We start from the raw sequence: 24,142 nt of genomic DNA, 5'->3' as shown, positions 1-24,142 counted from the left end.
AGATATAAGTGTAATGTTTTGCTTTGGATAATTAAATATTTGGCATTTTACATTATAAAAAACTCTTTCACCTCTAGAAACTGTGACTTTAAGAAAAGAAATCCTCAAAAAATATTTCAGTTCAATGTTAATACGGGAAGAATGGAGACATTCATTCTATATAATTTGCATATACTAAACATCAAAGACATTGAAACTTGCATTTGATTTATGTAATTTATCATCAGTATACAGGACTTAAAAATTCATTTAGGATTCTTTTCTGAGGTAAGTTTTCCCTCAGATTCTAATGTTTATCAGTGAGGAAAAGTCTTTGTGTCTACAATCACCTTCTTTGCTTTTCTGCAGTGCATTTTCTATTTAACATCACCTGCTGCAGACTTTGAAAGACACTGTGCCAAAATTTACTCCCATAGACGCTAGAATTAGATCAGTCATAGCCAAGGTTTCAAAGCAATATTCCACAAAGGTTGACATTTAACTACCTCTTGATTCTTGTAATGTCTTCCTTCTTGCTTACCTAAGGTAATGAGCATGATCAATAGCAGTTCAAAAGAAGGCTTCGTTTTGGTGGGCTTCTCAGAGCGACCACAGCTGGAAAAGATACTCTTTGCCATCGTTTTGATGTCCTATCTGCTTACGTTGGTGGGAAATACAATCATTATCCTGATCTCCTCCACAGACCCTAAACTCAAAACACCCATGTACTTTTTCCTTACTCACCTCTCCCTAGTGGACATTTGTCTTACCACCAGTATTGTTCCTCAGCTGCTATGGAACCTCAAAGGACCAGCCAAGACCATCACGAGCCTGGGCTGTGCCATCCAGCTATATGTCTCCCTGGCCCTGGGCTCCAGTGAATGTGTACTCCTGGCTGTCATGGCTTTTGATCGCTATGCTGCAGTGTGCAAACCTCTCCACTATGCAGTGGTGATGAATCCACGGCTGTGCCAGGCTCTGGCAGGGATTGCCTGGCTGAGTGGACTAGGAAATGCTCTTATCCAGGGCACCATCACGCTCCGACTACCTCGCTGTGGACACCGCTGGCTCCGTCATTTCTTCTGCGAGGTACCTTCCGTGATCAAGCTTGCATGTGTGGACATCCATGCCAATGAGATCCAGCTCTTCATGGCTTCACTGGTCTTGCTCCTCTTGCCCTTAGCGCTGATACTGACATCATATGGACACATAGCCAAGGCAGTTATGAGGATCAAGTCACTCCAGGCCTGGCGCAGAGCACTGGGGACATGTGGCTCCCATTTGATGGTTGTCACCCTCTTCTATGGAAGCATCACTGCCGTCTACATCCAACCCAAGAGTTCTTATGCCCACACGCATGGGAAATTCATTTCTCTCTTCTATACAGTTATGACCCCCACCCTCAATCCCCTCATTTACACTCTGAGGAATAAGGAGGTGAAAGGAGCTCTGAGAAAACTAATTCACAGGGATCTAAGCATGTGAAAAGGAGGCTGAGTTTAACAGTAGTCAACTCAGGTATAAGGCACGTTTGTAATCTCCGCCATCACAGGGATCTAAGCATGTGAAAAGGAGGCTGAGTTTAACAGTAGTCAACTCAGGTATAAGGCACGTTTGTAATCTCCACCATCTACAATACTGTGTTTCCCTTGTTTTCAAAGCTGTGTTCTCCAGTCCTTCTGGGGGCTTCTTTTGGATCCTATGAAAGGCAGTTTTCATCCAAACCCTTTAATATCTATTACTCATTCCTCACTTTCTGTACATTCATTGCATTTTAGTTTCCCTTCCCCACGTTTTCATTTTCTTCTACCTTTTAGTTCTTCTTTTCTTCTGATTTTTATCCTGAACTTTACAACCATTTTTTCTGATAGTTCTACATTTTTTTCATATATTTTTAATTGCAATTAATAGAAGGGTTACATGATATTTGCCAGATAGAATGTGCATTAATTCCCATACATTCATACCCTTTCACATGTCTTGGTCCCCATTTCCCTCCCCTCCACCCCCACCACTCATCTTGTTTTCCCCTGTTCCCTATCCAATTTCAAATAACCAAATACAACATTTTTATCTATTCCTTCCAGTACTGTAACAATTGCTGAAAACAACTGTCTCCAAGTAGACTGTGATCTCATTTTTCACAACACAAAGCTATCATCTACCTTTTAGGAGAATTTCTGGCTCAGAACTGAGGCAGGGAAGGAGAAGCTAGTAAGACCAAAGAAAATTTGTAGTACAGAACATCACAACAGCAGTAGAAGCTTACGATAGAGAAATGCTCTATCTGACAGAGGCTAAAATGAGAATATTCCAAGTATTTGCTTAAAACATAGACATTCTCATAGCCCATAGATTCAGCTGAGAGATCTTTGAAAAGGTTAAAATCAAAAAGCCTCAAGACTTTGCCAGCACTGATTTTGACTCTTAGACCAAAGTAGAAATTCTGGTACATGCTTCACTAGGCATCTCTTCGTGAATTTTTTTCTCATTACTCTCATATACCAATCAATCAACTTTATAACTCTCTAGGTTAGGAACAAGATGTAATACCAATGAAGGACCAAAAGACCTGTATAAAAAAGCAAAAGGCATTGACATCTGTATATATGAGGAAGTGTCTTCATCACCATAGTATGAAATCCTATTTGACAAACTTAGTTCGAGGCTAGTGGCTCTCATTCTTTCTGAACATAACAACTAACACTGAGCCATTAATATTAATATGATCAAGGTTCACTGGATTGCATATGTGGAAATGACAAAATGAAAACTCCTTATACAACTGAATGATGCTAATTTCTTTTTAAGGAAAAGAAAAACAGCTACTGCAACATAAGGAAAAATGTTCATGATGCTGGGATTTTCATTGATGGGAGATTTTGCATTCAAATATTACTTCAAATATTGCTATTCCTTAATAAATAAGAATAAATTCTACATTGCCTTCTATCATTGCATTATATTCTGAATGTTTTAATATAATTCATTATTTTAGTATACATTAATTGAACAGAATAATATGCTTCTTTGTGACATTCCCATACCTTGCACACATATACTTAGATCATATTTACCATCTCTTTTACCTTTATATCTCTTCTCCTTCCTCCATGTTTCCCCTTTCCTCATTTTTAATCAATCTTTTATATATTCTATTTCCCCTCAGACTTCACACTTGAGAGAAAGCATGTATATACTTGTTTTCAGAAAGGGTGATTAATTCAGCTACAGACATCAAGAAGAAGCATAAATATCTGTTCAATCATGTACAGGTCTTATACAGCATATGAACTAAATGCTCCATGAGCCAATCCATTCCTCTACCAAAACATTAGATTCACTCTTCTTTATGTCTGAATAAACTCCAATGTGTCTGCATCCCACACTTTTTATCTGTTCATCTGTTGGTGGGTACGTAGGCCAATTCCATAACTTAGAGATTGTAAATGATGCAAAGATGTACATATCTCTATGGAAAGGTGACTTTAATCTACTCAGAAGAAATAGGTTAATAGATTTTTATCCACTGCTCTGATTATCCCCAACATATTGTTCCTGCTTCACCTATCATTGACCTCTGGAAAAGAGATACCTGTCTTTGTTCACTGATGCATCCTGAGTGCACAAAACAGTGTATAGTCTACTGGACACTAAGTGAGCATTTTTTGGAAATATTCAATTAATTTAGAGACATTCAAGAACAATGAGAGGTGGAAATATAGAGGGATGGTAAATGCACATTAAAAATAAGTATAGCACATTTGACTTTAGACACATACATGTAAAACTATTGAGTTAAAACTAAGCTAGTACAGGAAGGAAAATTTGGGTAAGCTATTATGTTGATGTATTTTTTTCTATATTATTTATTGTAATTAATAGAATGTTAATTCTATATTCACCACATAGAAGGTGCATTACTTTGCAAACATTGATACCCTCCCCCCACCCTTACTCTTCATCTTGTTTTCCCCCTTCCCTATCCGACTTCAAATAGCCAAGTAAACATATATACAATATATCAGATAACAAGGTGAAATACTATAACAATATAAGATAACCAAGGGACAGCAAAAGAGATAAGAGATAACATAGTACATTAAGGACAACAATCACTCATTATATGGCTTTTGTTTCTATATCCTGGAGGTCCTTTCATTTAGGCTCATCTTATAAGGTGTTATGTATCTACGTTTTGTTCTATTGTAAATCTTTGACATCACCCCCATTTGTAAGGAAATGGAAAGACTTAGAAAAAAACATATTAAGTGAAATAAGACAGACTCAAAGGTTTCCCTGATGTTTTTGATTACTTTACTTTTTACTTTACTTTACTGTAAAAGTGATATACAGATGGACTACAGTTACATATATTAGATATTAAGTACATTTCTTTTTGAAGTGTCACTCCCTCCCTCATTTTCTCTGTTTTTCCCTCTCAATCCCCTATTTCTGACTTTAAACAAACATTTGCAGCTGTAATCACCCTCTGAGTAGGATCCTCAGGAAAGTGCTTATGATGGATACCAGTGGCTACTGAATTGCTTTATTATATTTAGAAATATAATCAAAAACAAAAGTATAAGACAAGAAAAATACTTAATACTTATTTAGACAAGTCCTCATAAAACCCTCAATTAACTCTTTGTTCTTCTCTCTTCTCAAGATATTACATATCCATATGTGGTACATTTGTGTAGATGTGTGTAAGTATATTTGTGTATTTATGTGGGTAAGTTAATTCACAGATAACATCTTCCTTACTTTAGCCTTGCCGTTTTGTATTTTTTTCTGTGTAAATACATAGAGAAACACCATTCTAATTCTGTAGCTATAGACTTGCTTAATCTTTAATGAATGGGCAATATTACACAATAACTTGAGGTCAAATTTTTGTCTAGTTCTTTATTAACACCATTAACTATGGAGTGAAGGTTGTCCTGCCTCCACCTGTGCATGATCATGTGAAAATCTCTGCTAGGTGAATGTCTGCACACATAATGGCTGTTCTGACAGGCATACTCATTTTTACATACGTTGTATATTTATAAATTGCTTTCCAAGAAGGCTAAAGCAAAGTATCCAACACACAAGAAAATGAAATGCTCTTTGAAAATTTAAATAAATTACATCATTTTTTGGTTTTATGTTTCTTTTTTCCCATGTATTTTTATTGTAATTAAAAGAAGGGTTACATGATATTCACCAGATAGAAGGTGCATTACTTCACATACATTGATACCCTTTCTCATGTCTTGGTCTCCATTTCCCCCCGCCCTCCCCCACCCTTCATCTTTTTTTCCCCCCTTCCCTTTCCCATTTCAAATAACCAAATACGCATATATATATAATATATCAGGTAACAAGGTGAAATACGGTAACATTATGAGATAGCCAAGGGAGAGCAAAAGAGATGAGAGATAACATAGTACATTAAGGACAATAATCACTCATTATATGGCTTTTGTTTCTATATCCTGGAGGTCCTTTCATTTAACATCATACTATATGGTCTTATGTACCTAGGTTATGTTCTATTGTAAATCTTTGCTAGGTGAGCCCAAGGTTTCTACTGATTCTGACAAATGAGAAACCATTGAGCCTATGTTCCTTTGAGTCTGACTTACTTCACTTAATATGGTTTTTTCCAAGTCTACCCTTTTCGTTACAAATGAAGCAATGTCCTTCTTTCTGACAGCAGCATAGAATTCCATTGTGTATAAATACCACATCTTGTTGATCCACTCATCAACTGAGGCCTATCTTGGTTGCTTCCATATCTTTGCTATGATAAATAATGCTGCAATGAACATCGCTGTGCTAGTGGATTTAGTAGGTCCTTGTTTCTGGATGATTGGGTAAATGCCAAGTAGTGGAATTGCTAGGTCATGGGGGAGCTCTATGTTTAGTCTTTTGAGGAACTGCCATACTGTTTTCCATAGTGGTTGAATGAGTTTACACTCCCACCAACAGTGTGGTAATGATCCCTCCTGGACACATCCCCTCCAGCATCTGTTGTTATAATTATATTTCTTTTTAAATTTTCTTGTCATGATAATATATACAGGGGTATATAGAAGGGATACCCCTTCTCATGCTTTTCTTCCTGTTTCCCTCCCCTAAAACCCCTCCCAATCATTTTGTTCCCCCCTTCCTTTCCTAATTCAAATAAGCAAATAAAGGTATACGCAATATACCAGGTAACAAAGTCAGATATAGTAACAACATGAGATTAACCATAAAGTCAAAAAAGAGAAGAGAAATAACATAGTACATTAAGAACAATAGCCACAAAAGATAAACCTCTTATTTCCATATCCTAGAGTTCATTTCATTTAGCTTCATCCTATATGAGGTTTTATATTTCTTATCTCTGTAAGATTATTATACCTTTTAATCATGCATTTGAAAGTTATGCACAAACTTCTTTCTTGGTCATTTGTGATTATTTCTTGGAATTCTGGTTTTTCTTAGTAAGAATGTGTACAGTAAGAATCTTTAGCCATTTCTCACATTTCATAGATACTCTTCTTTGAAGCTTTTCTGCATACATTATAGACATATATATACATATATATTTGTAATTGATAGAGGGTTTATAGTTACATTCAGCAGATAGAAGGAGCATTACCTCACAAACATTGATACCCCTTCTCATGTTTTTGTCCCCATTTCCCTGTCCTCAACTCGCCCCTCATCTTGCTTCCCCCCTTCCCTTTCCTATTTCAAATAAGCAAATAAACATATATACGATATAACAGATAACAAGGTATGCTACTGTAACAATATGAGAACAAAAGAGATGAGAAATAACATAGTACATTAAGAGCAACATTCACTCATCATATAGCTATTGTTTCCATATCCTAGAGGTGCTTAATTTAGCTTTACCCTATACGGCCTTATGTATCTAGGTTTTGAGCTATTGTAATCCTCTGCTAGGAGAGTTCAAGGTTTGTGCTAATTATTACAACTGAGGGAAACCATTGAGCCTGTGTTCCTTTGGGTCTGGCTTACTTCACTTAATATGATTTTTTCCCCCAAGTCTTTCCATTTCCTTGTGATTGGGGGATGTTGTTCTTTCTGATGGCAGCATAGGTTTCCATTGTGTAAGTACCACATCTTCTTGTTCCATTCATCTACTGAGGGACATCTGGGTTGGTTACATATCTTCACTATGGTAAATAGTGCTACAGTGAACATGGTTGTGCTAGTGGCTTTAGTATGTCCTTGTATGGACATTTGGGTAAATGCCAAGGAGTGGAATTGCTCTTATTTACTTTTTACACCTTTCCATGTTTCGTGAGCACATCTTAAGAATGTCATATGACAGAAATGCCAAAAGTCCACATTGAAAATATGGTTAGTCTCATACGAGTAATTCAAATGTCTTCTTTCATTTCACAAATACAAGTGCAGGAAGTAAGTAGAAATGACTTTATGATGCAGATAAGAAATGTTGCCCAGTATACATTTTTAAGAAACTAGTAGAGCTGAAAATGTTCTTAGCAGTATTCTACAGGAGGAAATAGAAAGAACCAGTAGCAACAGTATAGTAAAAGGGGACATCATATCTGAAAAGAATTAAAAAGATTATAGAAGGGCTTTATGAAGAATGGCATTGTATCAGCATATTGTAAGAACCTTCCGAAAACATATCTCTTCTATTGATCTGAAATGCCATTTATTTTGAAAATATTCGCTGTTTTCTTTTTTCAGTGATAGTTACTACTTTTAAATAGTTGTGTGAGTTAACCATTCAGTGTGTCGATTCAGGAGTGTATTACATCTTTATCAGTATCATTCTGAACCTCAAATTTTATGACACATTTTGTTTGAGATCTAATACTATGATTAAACAACTTTTCTCCTTTATCTATCATTTTAGTGAGTTATGTTTATTTAATGTTAGTCTTAGGATAAATTCAATTTTGGCAATATGTCTGATTTTTAAATACTTTATATTTTGAATTTATGCTATGTGTAATAGCCACCAACTTCCTGTTTATTGGTAAAGTTATACTTGGTCAAGAAAGTATTCGAAATTTCATTTTTGTCTAACATATATAAAGATTTCTTTAAAATTTATTGAAAAAGCTGAGCATGGTGGCTAATACCTGTAATCCTAGCAACTCAGGAGGCTGAGATCTGAGGATCAAGGTTCAAAGCCAGCCAAGCCACAAAAGGACCTGAGACTTTTATCTCCACTTAACCGCTACAAAATGGGAAGAGGGGCTTGATTCAAGGGTAGGGCAGTAACCTTCAGCTGAAGAGCTCAGGGACAATGCCCAGGCCTTGTTTAAGCCCCATGACCCACACACAGACACACAAAAAATATTTGAAAAGACTAGAAGCTTGAACAGGGACAGCACAAAATTTTCTTAAAAACTGTCATTCAATATGTCATAAAATAAACTGGTCAACCTTACAAGCCATAGGAGATTGCCAATTAAAATAACAATGAGATGGTAAGATGAAAATAACAGAAGATATTTAATGTGGGCATAGATATGGAGTACATACCTGTGCAGTATGAATATGAAATATATCTAGAATACACTAGTTTCCAAAGCTGATGTTCTCTCCTAAACCTGAAGGAATACATAGGTAATTCTATTCCAAAAGATAATAGCAATAACATTTTCGCTTTCACTAACCCAAACATAAACGTGACAATATTTGTAACAGCTTTATTCATAAAAGAGAAAATGAGAAAAGGCTCTGGCATTCATAAAACAAAACACAAAATAGTAAAGAGATATAAATAATACAATATTTATAATAATGAAATAACATATATTATGGAAATTAAATTGAAACAATTAAAATTAAAAATGACAATCTAACAGCAGAAGTTAGGCATCTTTATTCAATTTGGCAAACATTTAAAAAAATACTCAAGAATTAGAGAAGCAAAGAATGGCTTCCTCAGACAGTTTGTCTTTGGATACTACAAGCCTGGGGTTAATTGAGAGAGCCGTGTCCCTTGGACATTGTTGAAATCACTGGCCTATGTCCTCTCACAGTCTCTTCTGATTTGCTGGTCTTGAGGGATCTGCAGTCTCAGATAACAGCTCAGGAATACACACACATGGAACACAGCCACTGGCTTGTCAGCTCAAAGTAATAACAGTTTGAGCTCCGTTGTTCCCTTTTGTTTCAACAGGTGATTTTCAGTATGAAAATCTTAACTAATTAGTATTACATCTCAACTAATTCATTGGTATTCATGCTTTCTTGACTGCCACATAGGTATGATTCTTGGCTGTTAACAGTAAGTCGAGATTACACGTTTAGCATCTCCTCTGGGTAAAGGGGGTTAATATAGGTAAAAAGTTGATGTCACTTTTTTTTTCCGCATCCAAGTGAAATATAGTTCATCTAAAATTTACTGTGAACATATTCTAATGAATAAGAAACTGATCCATGACTACTCTCTCATTGCATTCTTTGGATGATTTTGTGTGTGATTGTGTATTCAAGTGCAGGTAGGAAGTCTCATTTGACTGAGATGGGCAAGAGAGCTACAAGCAGGATTAGAACAAGTGAGATATGTCTGACATTATATCATTTGATAGGAGAAAAATGGCAAAATGGGCAGTTATGCATGTGATTTACATGATTGTGTTTATGTATGTTTCCAACTGTGAGAACATTACACTTAGAACTGTATGTTTAAACATATTATAGAATATTTTTATTATTCATTAATTATATGAATATCATATTATATTGTATATTTTTATTGTTTAAATGCCATTATATATTATATACAAACTAATATATTCATGTGATAATTACCATCATTATTATATACACATATTTGATATTCTCTTCCCATTTTGCTAATCACTCAGGAACTTCGTGAAATCTTTGATTACTGGTGTTCTGGTGTACTGGTTTTTCATCTGGACTTGTTTTTGCCTGAGTTTGGTCATAGCTTTTCAAGATAAATGGAATTTGGATACAGTACCAATATAATGGAATGTTTTCATATATTATCCATAATCAATTTTATAAATAATAAAATAATCATATGAATTTAATTAGTTTTAGGAAAGTTATTATCCTTTAGGCCTTGAGTGATTGTTGCTTACACCCTGTAGAACGTGTCCCTTGCTCAAAACATGAAATATAGGTTGTCCTTATGTATATGCACTGAACCAGTGGAGACATCCTTTTAGTCTTATAGAAGGTAGAGTGTCTATGAGGGCTTACTGCACATTGCACAACCTCTTCCATCTCCTGAAGAACTTTCCTGTGTTGAAGCCTTCTCTCTCCATTCAGCCACCTTTTCACCATACAAGATTGGAAAACTGACTTCTTTCCCCAATACCACACACCAAGGAGGCAGAGAATGGTTGTTCTGAACATAGTGCATAAATTCACATCCTTAATATGCTGGCAACCTGAAAACCAGTCACTCATCCCAAACTGAAAAACACTTCTGAAAGTAAGTATCCATATAGACAAACATTTAGATATCAGTGTTATATTTTGCTTTGGATCGTTAAATATTTGGCATTTTACATTATAAAAAAAACTCTTTCATCTCTAGAAACTGTGATTTTAAGAAAAGAAATCCTCAAAAAATATTTCAGTTCAATGTTAATACGGGAAGAATGGAGACATTCATTCTATATAATTTGCATATACTAAACATCAAAGACATTGAAATTTGCATTTGATTTATGTAATTTATCATCAGTATACAGGACTTAAAAATTCATTTAGGATTCTTTTCTGAGGTAAGTTTTCCCTCAGATTCTAATGTTTATCAGTGAGGAAAAGTCTTTGTGTCTACAATCACCTTCTTTGCTTTTCTGCAGTGCATTTTCTATTTAACATCACCTGCTGCAGACTTTGAAAGACACTGTGCCAAAATTTACTCCCATAGACGCTAGAATTAGATCAGTCATAGCCAAGGTTTCAAAGCAATATTCCATAAATGTTGGCATTTTACTACTTCTTGATTCTTGTAGTGTCTTCCTTCTTGCTTACCTAAGGTAATGAGCATGATCAATAGCAGTTCAAAAGAAGGCTTCGTTTTGGTGGGCTTCTCAGAGCGACCACAGCTGGAAAAGATACTCTTTGCCATCGTTTTGATGTCCTATCTGCTTACGCTGGTGGGAAATATAATCATTATCCTGATCTCCTCCACAGACCCTAAACTCAAAACACCCATGTACTTTTTCCTTACTCACCTCTCCCTAGTGGACATTTGTTTTACCACCAGTATTGTTCCTCAGCTGCTGTGGAACCTCAAAGGACCAGCCAAGACCATCACGAGCCTGGGCTGTGCCATCCAGCTATATGTCTCCCTGGCCCTGGGCTCCAGTGAATGTGTACTCCTGGCTGTCATGGCTTTTGATCGCTATGCTGCAGTGTGCAAACCTCTCCACTATGCAGTGGTGATGAATCCACGGCTGTGCCAGGCTCTGGCAGGGATTGCCTGGCTGAGTGGACTAGGAAATGCTCTTATCCAGGGCACCATCACGCTCCGACTACCTCGCTGTGGACACCGCTGGCTCCGTCATTTCTTCTGCGAGGTACCTTCCATGATCAAGCTTGCATGTGTGGACATCCATGCCAATGAGATCCAGCTCTTCATGGCTTCACTGGTCTTGCTCCTCTTGCCCTTAGCGCTGATACTGACATCATATGGACACATAGCCAAGGCAGTTATGAGGATCAAGTCACTCCAGGCCTGGCGCAGAGCACTGGGGACATGTGGCTCCCATTTGATGGTTGTCACCCTCTTCTATGGAAGCATCACTGCCGTCTACATCCAACCCAAGAGTTCTTATGCTCACACGCATGGGAAATTCATTTCTCTCTTCTATACAGTTATGACCCCCACCCTCAATCCCCTCATTTATACTCTGAGGAATAAGGAGGTGAAAGGAGCTCTGAGAAAACTAGTTCACAGAGATCTAGGCATGTGAAAAGTAGACCAGTCCTGTGTCTGGAACTCAGGGCCTGAGCACTGTCCTTGGCTTTTTCAAAACTAGTACTCTACCACTTGAGCCACAGCACCACTTCAGCCTTTTCTACATATGTGGTACCAAGGAATGAAACCCGGGTCTTTGTGCAGGCTAGGCAAGCACTCTTACCACTAGGCTAAACTCCTGTCCCTCAGCCAATCAACTTTATAACTCTCTAGGCCAGTAACAAGATGTGATACCAACAGATGACCCAAAAAACCTGTACAAAGAAGACAAAGGCACTGACATCTGTGTTATATCAGAAAGTGTCTTCATCACCATAGCATGAAATCCTATTTGGTAAGCTTAGATTAAGGCTAGTGGCTCTCATTCTTTCTGAACATTGCAACTAACACTGAGCCATTCATTAATATTAATCTTATCAATGTATACTGGATTGCATATGTGGTGGATATGTCAAAATGAAAATTCCTTTTACAACTAAATGATGCTAAAGAAAAACAGCTACAACAACATAAATTAAAATACTCATGATCCTGGTATTTTCATTGATGGGAGATTTTGAATTATAGATTCAAATATTGCTATTCCTTTATAAGTAATAATAAATTCTACATTTGTAATTCTATAATTCCTTCATATTGTGAATGTTTTAATATAATTCAATATTTTAGTACATTAATTGAACAAAATAACAAGCTTCTTTGTGACATTCCCATTCCTTGCACACATATACTTAGATCATATTTACCATCTCTTTTACCTTTATATCTCTTTCTCATTCTCCTTCCTCCATGTTTCCCCTTTACTCATTCCTAATTGATCTTTTATGTATTCTATTTCCCCTCAGACTTCACACTTGAGAGAAAGCATGTATATACTTGTTTTCAGAAAGGGTGATTAATTCAGCTGCAGACATCAAGAAGAAGCATTAATATCTGTTCAATCATGTACAGGTCTTATACAGCATATAAACTAAATGCTCCATGAGCCAATCCATTTCCCCACCAAAACATTAGATTCACTCTTCTTTATGTCTGAATAAACTCCAATGTGTCTGCGTCCCACACTTTTTATCTGTTCATCTGTTGGTGGGTACGTAGGCCAATTCCATAACTTAGAGATTGTAAATGATGCAAAGATGTACATATCTCTATGGAAAGGTGACTTTTAATCTACTCAGAAGAAATAGGTTAATAGATTTTTATCCACTGCTCTGATTATCCCCAACATGTTGTTCCTGCTTCACCTATCATTGACCTCTGGAAAAGAGATACCTGTCTTTGTTCACTGATGCATCCTGAGTGCACAAAACAGCATATAGTCCACTGGACACTAAGTGAGCATTTTTTGAAAATGTTCAATTAATTTAGAGATATTCAAGAACAATGAGATGTGGAAATATAGAGGGATGGTAAATGCACATTAAAAATAAGTATAGCACATTTGACTTTAGAAACATACATGTAAAACCATTGAATTTAAAACTAAGCTAGTACAGGAAGGAAAATTTGATTAAGCTATGATGTTGATTTATTTTTTACTTTACTTTAAATTTTTTTATTATAAAGGAGATATACAGAGGAATTACAGTTACATATGTTAGGAATTAAGTACATTTCTTTTTGAAGTGTCACTACCTCCCTCATTTTCTCTTTTTTTCCCTCTCCATCCCTTATTTCTGACTTTAAACAAACATTTGAAGTTGTATTTATGCCCTAAGTAGGATCCTCAGGAAAGTGCTTATGAAGGATACCAGTGGCTACTGACTTGCTTTATTATGTTTGTAAATATAAGCAACATCAAAAGTATAAAACAAGAAAAATAATAAGGATGCTTATTGTTTAGACAAGTCTTCCTAAAATGCCTCAATCATCTTATCCCTGTGTGGGACATTTGTGTAGATGTGTGTAAGTATATTTGTGTATCTATGTAAGTTAATTGACAGATAGCATCTTGTTTACCTTAGTCACGCCATTTTGTAATTTTTTTCTGTGTAGATATATAGAGAAACGCCATTCTAATTCTGTAGCTATAGACTTGCTTAATCTTTAATGAATGGGTAATATTAAACAATAGCTTGAGTTCAAATTTTTGTCTAGCTTTTTATAAACACCATTAACTTTGCACAGGGGCCTTGCTAATCTTCTCTGTATCATTCCAATTTTAGTATATGTGCTGCTGAAGCGAGCACAACACCATCAACTTTGTAGTGAAGGTTGTCATGCCTCCACCTGTGCATGACCACGTGAGAATCTCTGCTAGGTGAATGTCTGCACACATAATTGATGTTCTGACAGGCATACTCATTTTTACATATGTTGAATATTTATAAATTGCTTTCCAAGGAGTCTAAAGGAAAGTAACTATCCAACATACCAGAAAATGAAGTGCTCTTTGAAAATTTAAATAAAATTACATCATTTTTGTTTTTATATTTAGGGTAATGTATAGATCACTTACAGTTACATTTGTCAGGTAGTAGATGCATTACTTCTCGCACTTTAATATCCATTCTCATGTTTTTGTTCCTGTTTCCCTCCTCCCACCCCCTCCCAATCATCTTGTTTCCCCATATTCCCTTTCCTAATTCAAATAAGCAAATGAAAGTATACACAATACACCGGGTAACAAAGTCAGATACAGTAACAACATGAGATTAACCATAAAGTCAAAAAAGAGGGGAGAAATAACATAGTACATTAAGAACAACAATCACATAGTATGAAGCTAATTGAAAAGACCTCCAGGATATTGAAACAAAAGCCATACAATGAATGATTGTTGTCCTTAATGTACTATGTTATCTCTCATCTCTTTTGCTGTCCCTTGGTTATCTCATATTGTTATAGTATCTCGCTTTGTTATCTGATATATTGGATTTATTTGTATTTGGTTATTTGAAATTGGATAAGGAAGGGGGAAAACCAAGATGGGGGGGAGGGTGGAGAGGAGGGTAATGGGGACCAAGACATGTATCACCTTTGAAAGACCCGTGGAGACCCGCACCCAAGGACGCACACACGAACCACTGGATGCAATAGGCAAGAGGGTTTTATTCGGGCATATGCTCGGGCTCCCAAGTCCACTTGACCACGAGATCCGCAAGGTTCGGGTCAGTGTCTGGGCTAGGGCTTCTCAGGTACACGTGACCTCGAGATCGGTGAGGTTCGGGTCAGTGGCTGAGAGAGCCCCGATCTGTCTCGAGAGTCACTTTTTATACAGTTTTACAGTCCATTACAACAGAGTCCGTGCTTTTACAGCCAATAAGTTTAAAGTATTACAGCAAGGTCTGCACGCAGGCAGCCAATCCTTGGGAAACAAGTTATACATTTTGACCAATAATTGTTCAGACAGGGCCCGGGGGAAATATGTCCTTGGTGTGGGGAGACGACCCTTATCTGAGGTAGCACATGTTGTTTGTGAGGTAGGATGGCCAGCTGCAGAGACTGGTCAACAGGATGTGGACTAGGGGATGCGACCCTTATCTGAGGTAGCACCTGTTGTTTGTGAGGTAGGGTGGCCAGCTGCAGATTAGCTTGTGAGGCTACTACCTATTTACCAAGGGGAGAGAGTGGGGTAAGTGATCTAGCAATAATATAATTTTCTTAGCAAAGTATATTTTATACAGAGGCCAGAAATCGCTTGGTCAGGCACAAAAGTCTACTCCTTAACAATATGGGCTAGCAGGGTCTTCACGCTGAGTAGCTCATTCCAATGGGTCCGCGGTCCTGGGAGAATGACCCTTGTTCTGTTATAAAATTAGCTCCTTTCAAGGTCTGGATGGTGCTATTGCCGGCTAGTTGTCGACTACAGATAGCAGAGCAAACGGGATGTTACAGAGAACAGAACAAGCAGAACATGGGCTAAGCTTGTAAAAATTACTACCATGGGGAAGGGGCAGGGTCGGGTTTTACACAAGTTTCTGCCCAGTTATGAGAGGTACGGGTATTAGTAAGGCATGCTTACAAACTATTAAGAAGCGCCCTCATTCTGAAGCAGCAGCCGTCTTGTTGTTTATGTAAGCTGTTCAGGGTATAGAGATGAAAAAATAACTACCCCCAGACCCAAAGTTATTCCCCATCAGTAAGCAGAATAAAAATCCCCAAGGACCCAGAGGTTGCACAAACAGGAACTTCTGAGCCCTAGTCAGCCATTGTTCACACAGATGTCCATAAGCTCCAGGAACCAACCTATTTGGTGTCAAAACTAGACTGCACATATAGCATTGTATAGCATTAATTTCCCAAACCATAAAACTACTCTGACAGTTGAATGGGGCCCAGCGTCTTAGAACTTCCCGCTGGTTTCCACCAGCCTGGGAAGCTCCCCAATCCCCATTTTATCTCATCCGACCACCTGATGGGTGTAAATCTGTGACATTTGCCTTTGAAGAGACTGTGTAAACACTGGCTGTCAGCCTCTCCCCAGCACCTCACAACATCACTGCTTTGAGGTGTGAGTGAACAAGTTGCATGCTGGCTCCCTTAATCTATGGCCACCTGGCCACCGTTCCTCAGTTAGCAAAAGCATGAGTTAAACTTTAAGATGACAGCACTATGGTTCTGACCTGAGATCTATCACCTTGTTTATGGTTTCATCTCGTTTAGATACGGCTTCCTCATGGCTTTCTGTATGTTTTCAAACTTTTCTTAATCATGTTTATCAATTGTATTTGTATAGCATTTAGAAACTCTCCTCTAGTTTTGCCATTGACTGCCCCATTGCCTGTTTATATTGGGTGGGAGATGCTATTCCTTGATTTGCCATTTTTCTTGAGTTTCTTGTTAAATTGCTGGATTTTCTGGTTCCGTGGATGGGTGATGGCTCTGGTCTCACGCAGGTTCTGTGTGACTCTGTCTGGAGTCGGCAGGTCTGCGCTGCTGAGAAGTGCTGTCTGCTCAGGTTCCTGATGGAGGCTTTGTCTCTGCAGCGGCTCTGTCTTCTTGCTTTGGTTTCCTGCCTTTCTCCTCTCTGACTATCTGTGGTGCTAAAGCTTACTTAGGATGGATCTTTGGGTATGAACTTTCCCCTATGCTGCTAGAACTACTATCTTGAGAGCTCAGAAAGACTCATACTGAACCACCTCCATCTTCTGCCATTCTCTACGCAGCATGACTGATTATTACTTTTAATCATTTATTTGAAAGTTATGGACAAACCTCTCTCTTAGTCATTTGTGATTGTTTCTTGGAATTCTGGTTTTTCTTAACAAGCATGTATACAGTAAGAATCTTAGCCTCTTGTTTTTTACATTTCATAGATACTCTTTTTTGAAGTTTTTATGAGTAGATTATATATTTTTTATTGTAATTAATGGAGGGATCATAGTTACATTCGCCAGATAGAAGGAGCATTACCTCACAAACAAGGATGCCCTTCTCATGTTTTTGTCCCCATTTCCCTCCCACCCCCCTCCCCTCATCTTATTTTCCTCCCTTCCCTTTCCTCTTTCAAATAAATATAACAGATTACAAGGTAAGATATTGTAACAATATGAGAGGGACAACAAAAGAGATGAGAAATAACATAGTACATTATGAACAACATTCACTCATCATATAGCTCTTGTTTCCATATCCTAGAGGTCCTTTGATTTAGCTTCATCCTATATGGCCTTATGTATCTAGGTTTTGAACTACTGTAATCCTCTGTTAGGAGCATCCAAAGTTTGTACTAATTATTACAAATGAAGGAAACCATTGAGCCTATGTTCCTTTGGGTCTGGTTTACTTCACTTAATATGAGTTTTTCCACATTTTTCCATTTCCTTACAAATGGGGCAATGTCATTCTTTCTGATGGCACCATAGAATTCCATTGTGTCTAGATACCACAGCTTGTTGATCCAATCATCTACTAAGAGGCATCTGGGTTGGTTCCATACATTTGCTATGGTAAATAGTGCTGCAATGAACATCACTGTGCTAGTGAAGTTTTCATTTGTGTTCATACTTTTCTTTTAGGTATTTTACTGTAGCAGACATCAATCATTTTAAAGCCTATGAGATTTTAGTGATCTTACATCCTTTGAAAGAGGGTAGATCTTTTGTCAAATATTATCTTATTTACAACTGAGGTTTCAATATTTTAGAAATATTAAAGGAAATTTGCTCTGAGGGAAGTTTATGCATTTTACAAAGATTAATATGAGTTGACAAATCATATTTTACCAAAAAGTTTCCTTATTACCTAATAATTGGCATGACAAAGCAAATATCTATGCAATTTCAGCTTACTTCTTAAGATGCACATAAAATCATCTCAAAATTATCACATATTATATATTTAGGCTAACAAAATGCAAAATCTGATATTTAAGGTTATTTGTTCAAGAACACAGATTTGATACTTACAAACGATCTTATTGATTTTATATCCATTATTTTTCTACTAATCCAGAGACAGATGGAAGAAAAGAAGGAAGGAAAGAAGGAAGAAGGGGAGGGAAGGAGGGAGGGAGGGATGGAGGGGGCGAGAAACTTAATAATATTTGATAAAAGTTGTTGAATTGTAAATTTGATTGTCAAGGTAGAGTTTGACTTGGTTATGCTAAAGTAATTGAAGGAAGAACTTGGTCAATTGATATTTTGGAAAGGTTTTCACAGCCATGTGAAATTCCACTTTTCTCAAAATTGTAAACACCTACAAAAAGGAAATTTTATCTGTTTTATCATCTAAATTATTAAGGAAATATGCCAGGCACCAGTGGCTCACACTTGTAATCATAGCTACTCAGGATACTGAGATCTGAGGATCACAGTTTAAAGCCAGTCAGGGCAAGAGAGACTTTTATTTCCAATAAAAAGCTAATCAGAAAAAGCTGGAAGTGATAGTTACTTAAATGGTAGAGCAGGGCATTGGCGTTGAGTGCAAAGAGTCTCAGAGACAGCACCCAAGCCCACAGTTCAAATCCCAGCACAGGAAAAGAAAAAATCCATACTGACAACCCCTGAGACAGCCAAGTCTTACTGGAATTGATTAAATTTCTTCTTTAGTGACTTGCCAAACTTGCTTGGCAAAGTTTGCCTTTTGATAGGAATATTTTTCTTTATTACTTTTGAGGTTTCTCTACCTTCTAGTCCCTCTGGTTATTTTCTCCTGGACATATTGGCGGCAGCAGGTACCAATTATGCTGTCTCAGAGGCTTAAATACAGGATGAGTTTAAGACGGAAATGGCATTGAAACTCATGGGAAATCTCCCTTCTGTATCAATGGATTCTAAGGATAGCCATAAATTGGCTTTCTTAAAATTGACCTTTTGGAAGGTCAGAGAGTGTTTAGTCAGTTGATTCTAAGAAGAAATTCAAACACAAACCAGTCTGAATATCATGTTTGAGCCACAGGCCAATCTTCAATCACTCTTCATTCCTATGTTACTAACTCAACCAATGGATGGATTATATCCTAGAAACAGGTGAATGCAGAGAAGATTTGGGAGGGAAGGTGAGTCATTGTTACCTTGTTACCTTGAGCTAAAGGGCTCACTCATGGCCAGAATCACAAAATAAAATTTTCCTTAGAAAACTAAAGATTGTTTCTATTAGTTGGCTGCATTTTTGCTTGAGGGCAAAAGTTTTCAAAAATCTTATATTATTCAAATATTTGCTTCTGAATTTACTAAATTCCATCAACTTGGGTAAGTGCTATAGAACCTCATGTTTATACTTAGCCCAAACACTGTACTCTGGAATTATCAAGAAATAATTAGCTATGTGACACTGAGTTCTGCTTTGAAGTGGGGAGACTAAATTCCCTTACATATAAAAAAGAATTTGGAGCAGATGACAGCTAAGATGAAATCTCTAAGAGTCTTAAAATCTTAATTACAACATATTTGCACGTATATGCATGTTTCTGAATATGCATATGTATATATACATACACATGTATGTATATATGTATGTATCCATCCCAATGGACATTAGCTTATGAATCAAGATACAAAAGCAGAAAAGTATAGAAGCTTTCACAAAGAGTCTGTGGAGACCATCTCATCTAATGGTAACTTGTTTTGTACCTGACTTTGGTCAGGAACAATGAAATATATAATTCTTACTATTGAGACTTATGATAGGAGCAAAGTGAGTATACCCGTGAGGAGTATAAGACTATATATAGGTGTACCTGTGTGTATAAAGTTATATATAATCTACATGTGTGGAAAATCTAGTGTGAATCTTTTGGTTTTGAAAATACTTGTTACATGCTATTTTTAATAAGGACAGCTATCAGAAAAAACATGCATGATAGTTCATGTTATTGACTTTAAGAACCTTATGCTTTCATCAAAATATTCTTTTTTTTAGTTTACTTTTGTTGTAAAGGTGATATACAGAGGGGTAGGTCAGGTAATGAGTATATTTCTTTTTGAAGTCAGTCACTAAAATATTCTTAAGTGTGCTCTTTTATCTTTTTCCCCTTGGTTAGCTATTTAGGTTACAGACTGGGAGCTATTAAAATATTGAGTTTTGTCTGAAGGGTTACCAGTCCAAGTAAATTAAATATTGTTTAAATTAAAGCAAATCTGAACATAAAAGAGCCATACAGGCAAGGCAAGGGATAAAAACCATCACAAATATCTAGAAAGTGAGTCAAAAATTGATTTGAACATAGAAATATCAGACAAATTTTGTCTTAATATATCTTATCTGACTATTGAGAAAGTTAATGAAGAGAGCATTAAAATGAAACTATACCATAATGGCCTCTATGTCTTCTTAAACCATGTGGTCAGATAGTTTATGTCCTACTTCCCTTCATTCCTTTGCATAACCCATTTACTTGAGACCCACAGATCTCTGTCTCTCAGCTCCAATTTTGCCCCCTCATGGGGATTTCCAACATGGTTTTACTTCCTATTTACGTAAATTAAGCTCTACTAATCCCCATAATTTTCTTATATAGTCAAAAAGGTGAGAACTCCCCATAGTCCTTTCCAGACAAGTAGACTGAATTCTCCGTGTGAGACTTTTGCCTTCAGTCTTAGTTTCCTATTTTATTTTTAATGTCATTCCATGGTCCCAGAATTAAGATACTTACCTAAGATACTTATCTAACTAACTTATCTTTATGCATTTACATTTTTTCTCTCTCATGCTTTCCTCTATTTTTCAGTTTAGTTATTTAGTTCATTATCTGAAAAAGGTGAAAACTATGTCTTACTGTGTAGCTCAAACTTGTCTTGAATTCACTAGACAGGCCAGGATGACTTTTAATAAATAATCCTCCAGCCCTCAACACCCTCCAGAGTTCTGAAATCATGCCTGTCTTGGCTCTACTTTTTTAGTTTACTATTGCTATTCTTCTGTTACTCATTTTATATCACTTTTATTATAAATATTAAATATTGAGGCTTATATCAAAGAATAACATTACTGTTCCCTTGGAATAAAGAATGTAATAAGATTTTATTTATAATGATCCAAGCTTATCTCAAAAGTATCATTTAACAGAAGAAACAAATGGTTATGACTATTTGGAGAGAGTTGGTATAATGAAGACTATAAAAATGATATGACATTCACTTAAAATCGAGGAGAAGAAACATAGCTTCCTTGAAATTTACAAAAGCATTATCTGAGTGCAGGAAAATAAATGAGATTCTGCAAGGGGCATTAGGCAGATAACAATTCAGACAGGATGAAGGTGCTGTTCTACAGTTGTTGTTCTAAGGATTTTGATTGAACAAGGCTTTGACTGCTGATAGGGATAAATCTCTATAAGTAAGGTATCCTCTGCTACATAGAGGCTATCTCCCACTGATGACAACAGAGAAGAAAAAATTGGGTCAAAACATATATAAATAAATAAAAATTAGTCTCAATGTCAAAGCAAAATCTATTTCTACAATAATCTTCTAATTTGACAATACCAACAATCCCATTTCTTTGAGGATATAGCTGGATGCGAAAAACCTATGTTCCAGGCTGTATTCCTAAATATAGAAGTCTCACAAGTATAAATTCACAGTTATTAAGAGTAGAAAAATCAGTCATTGTGGTTTTTTTAAAAATCATATCATAAATGAATTGCATGGATTAGATGAGGGCAAGAACACACAGGCAATCCAGTGGTAGAAATAGAAGAACGAATAGATGACACAACAAGAAGTAAGATATAGAGAATATTTTCATATGTGCTCATAAAATTATGGGATTAGAAACTTAATACAGCTTTAGATTTCGAAGAAATATATATATGGAACATATGGAACTCTATCCAGTGATTCATATCAGCGATTACATTTTTATCAGATTTACCCAGATATATTTAAGTAACTTTTTTTCCAGCAAGCAAATGTCTAAGGCCTGACTCTTCGATTGTCAGTTTGAATGTTTTGCTTTCTGCCTCTCTCTCTCTCTCTCTCTCTCTCTCTCTTTCTCTCTCTCTCTGTGTCTGTCTGTCGCTCTCTCTATTTTAGTGTTAGTTTAATGATATTTTTTTACCTTTAATTAGTTGTACAACGGGCTTGCCATTTAACAAAACAGTTTATGAATACAATACATGTTTCTACATTCTCACCCATCCCTCCCAGCCCATCCCTTCCCTTCCTTTTGTTAATTTTGTAGGCTATATATTGGATTTGGACCAACATTCTCCTTGCTTCTTCCTCCATTCATCTATCTTTCTCCTAGTTTTTCTTGGACAACAAGCAGGGTTTCTTAGAAGGGGTTAAAAATATCTTGATACACCATCTTGTCATCCTGCAGGTTTCATGAAATTCTCCAGTTCCCACTATGTGTCTGGATGAGATCAGTGTGATGGAGATAAGCATGCCAACGTGCCTTGGCTGTGGCTCCTCTGCAGACCAATCTGCCTTCTCCCTCCTATCCTCTGTTCAAGCTGTTTTTAAGGAAGCTCTATCATTTCCCAATTGCTTTAATTCACACTATGTTGTCAACCACTGAACACCCCTCTCACACAGTACTGATGACCATACTATGGAAGCTTTATAGCAAAGAAGATACCAAAATCCAAAGAGAGGGGGTAGTTACCCAGAAGCCACCATTCAATAAGTAACATTTCTGAGCTACATTGCTGTTGCTTCACTTGTTCTTTTCTCAGAAATCTTTCAATATGTCATGGATAATACTATAAACAGATAACATTTTATCATTGACATGTAGATACAAATGGCAGAAATAATGAGAATTTGACCTCAGCATCTGTGGGCTCGAATCCTCAATGTGTTACTCTTAGCACTAATACCTATTCCTAACAGCGGACATTGAGAAGTCTCTGCTGTAATTTCACTTATGAATACCAACATGTGGAGTAGGAATCAGAGTTCGCTAGATGATTTCATCTTGTTGGGGTTTTCTGACCGCCCTTGGCTAGAAACACCCCTTTTCGTGATCTTTCTGATGGCTTACATTTTTGCCCTCTTTGGAAATCTCTCCATCATACTAGTTTCCCGCCTGGATCCTCAGCTGGGCAGTCCCATGTACTTTTTTGTATCCAATCTATCCCTTCTGGACCTCTGTTATACAACCAGTACTGTCCCACAGATGCTGGTCAATCTTAGAGGACCAGAAAAGACCATTAGCTATGGGGGCTGTGTTGCCCAACTCTACATTTTTTTGGCCTTGGGTTCCACTGAATGTATCCTTCTGGCTCTCATGTCCTTTGATCGTTACGCAGCCATTTGCAAGCCCCTTCACTACCCAGTCATCATGAACCCACGACGATGTGTCCACATGGCCTCTGGTACCTGGATCAGTGGTTTTGCTAACTCTCTCGTCCAGTCCACTCTCACGGTGATGGCCCCAAGATGTGGACACAGGGTGATAGACCACTTCTTCTGTGAAGTCCCTGCGCTGTTGAAACTCGCATGTACAGATACTAGTGTGAATGAGGCTGAGCTCAATGTTCTTGGGGCTCTACTACTCTTGGTACCACTCGCTCTCATCCTGGGCACTTATGTGTTTATTGCTCAGGCAGTGATGAAAATCCGCTCTGCTGAGAGTCGCTGGAAGGCCTTTAATACCTGCGCTTCCCATTTACTTGTAGTCTTCCTGTTCTACTTTACAGCCATCAGTATGTACGTTCAGCCTCCTTCTAGTTATTCTCATGACAGGGGTAAGATCATGGCTCTCTTCTACGGCATTGTCACACCTACTCTCAATCCATTTATCTATACACTGAGAAATAAGGATGTAAAGGCTGCCCTGAGAAGAACACTGACTAGGGAGTTCTGGGTGAAGACACGGTGA

The 24,142-nt window shown here is 37.1% G+C and overlaps 3 protein-coding genes and 1 non-coding gene across 4 annotated transcripts; 3 read left to right on the top strand and 1 right to left on the bottom strand.

The window, feature by feature from the left end:
* Positions 1-528: 528 nt before the first annotated feature.
* LOC150048036 (olfactory receptor 2G3-like) lies at positions 529-1,464 on the top strand. The gene has a single exon (XM_090355353.1). It carries the CDS (start codon positions 529-531, stop codon positions 1,462-1,464), a length of 936 nt encoding a protein of 311 aa, XP_090211479.1.
* A 9,527-nt stretch (positions 1,465-10,991) lies between these two features.
* LOC150048035 (olfactory receptor 2G3-like) lies at positions 10,992-11,927 on the top strand. Its single transcript, XM_090355352.1, has one exon. The coding sequence runs from the start codon at positions 10,992-10,994 to the stop codon at positions 11,925-11,927; it is 936 nt and encodes a 311-aa protein (XP_090211478.1).
* Positions 11,928-14,014: 2,087 nt separating this feature from the next.
* Positions 14,015-14,121, bottom strand: LOC150048034 (U6 spliceosomal RNA). The gene has a single exon (XR_016539355.1). It is a non-coding gene; the product is annotated as a U6 spliceosomal RNA (small nuclear RNA).
* Positions 14,122-23,197: 9,076 nt separating this feature from the next.
* Positions 23,198-24,142, top strand: LOC150048033 (olfactory receptor 2B6-like). The gene has a single exon (XM_090355351.1). The coding sequence runs from the start codon at positions 23,198-23,200 to the stop codon at positions 24,140-24,142; it is 945 nt and encodes a 314-aa protein (XP_090211477.1).

Source organism: Megascapheus bottae, chromosome 22 (assembly GCF_031878675.1).
Source record: "Megascapheus bottae isolate mThoBot1 chromosome 22, mThoBot2.hap1, whole genome shotgun sequence".
NCBI classification, from domain to species: domain Eukaryota; kingdom Metazoa; phylum Chordata; class Mammalia; order Rodentia; family Geomyidae; genus Megascapheus; species Megascapheus bottae.
Note: the sequence above shows the minus strand (reverse complement) of the source record. Positions and strands in the feature narration are given on the sequence as shown.

What these genes read in the sequence shown, in the direction of transcription:
- LOC150048036 (XM_090355353.1), top strand. Translation starts at nt 529, where the DNA reads ATGAGCATGATCAATAGCAGTTCAAAAGAAGGCTTCGTTTTGGTGGGC.
- LOC150048035 (XM_090355352.1), top strand. Translation starts at nt 10,992, where the DNA reads ATGAGCATGATCAATAGCAGTTCAAAAGAAGGCTTCGTTTTGGTGGGC.
- LOC150048033 (XM_090355351.1), top strand. Translation starts at nt 23,198, where the DNA reads ATGTGGAGTAGGAATCAGAGTTCGCTAGATGATTTCATCTTGTTGGGG.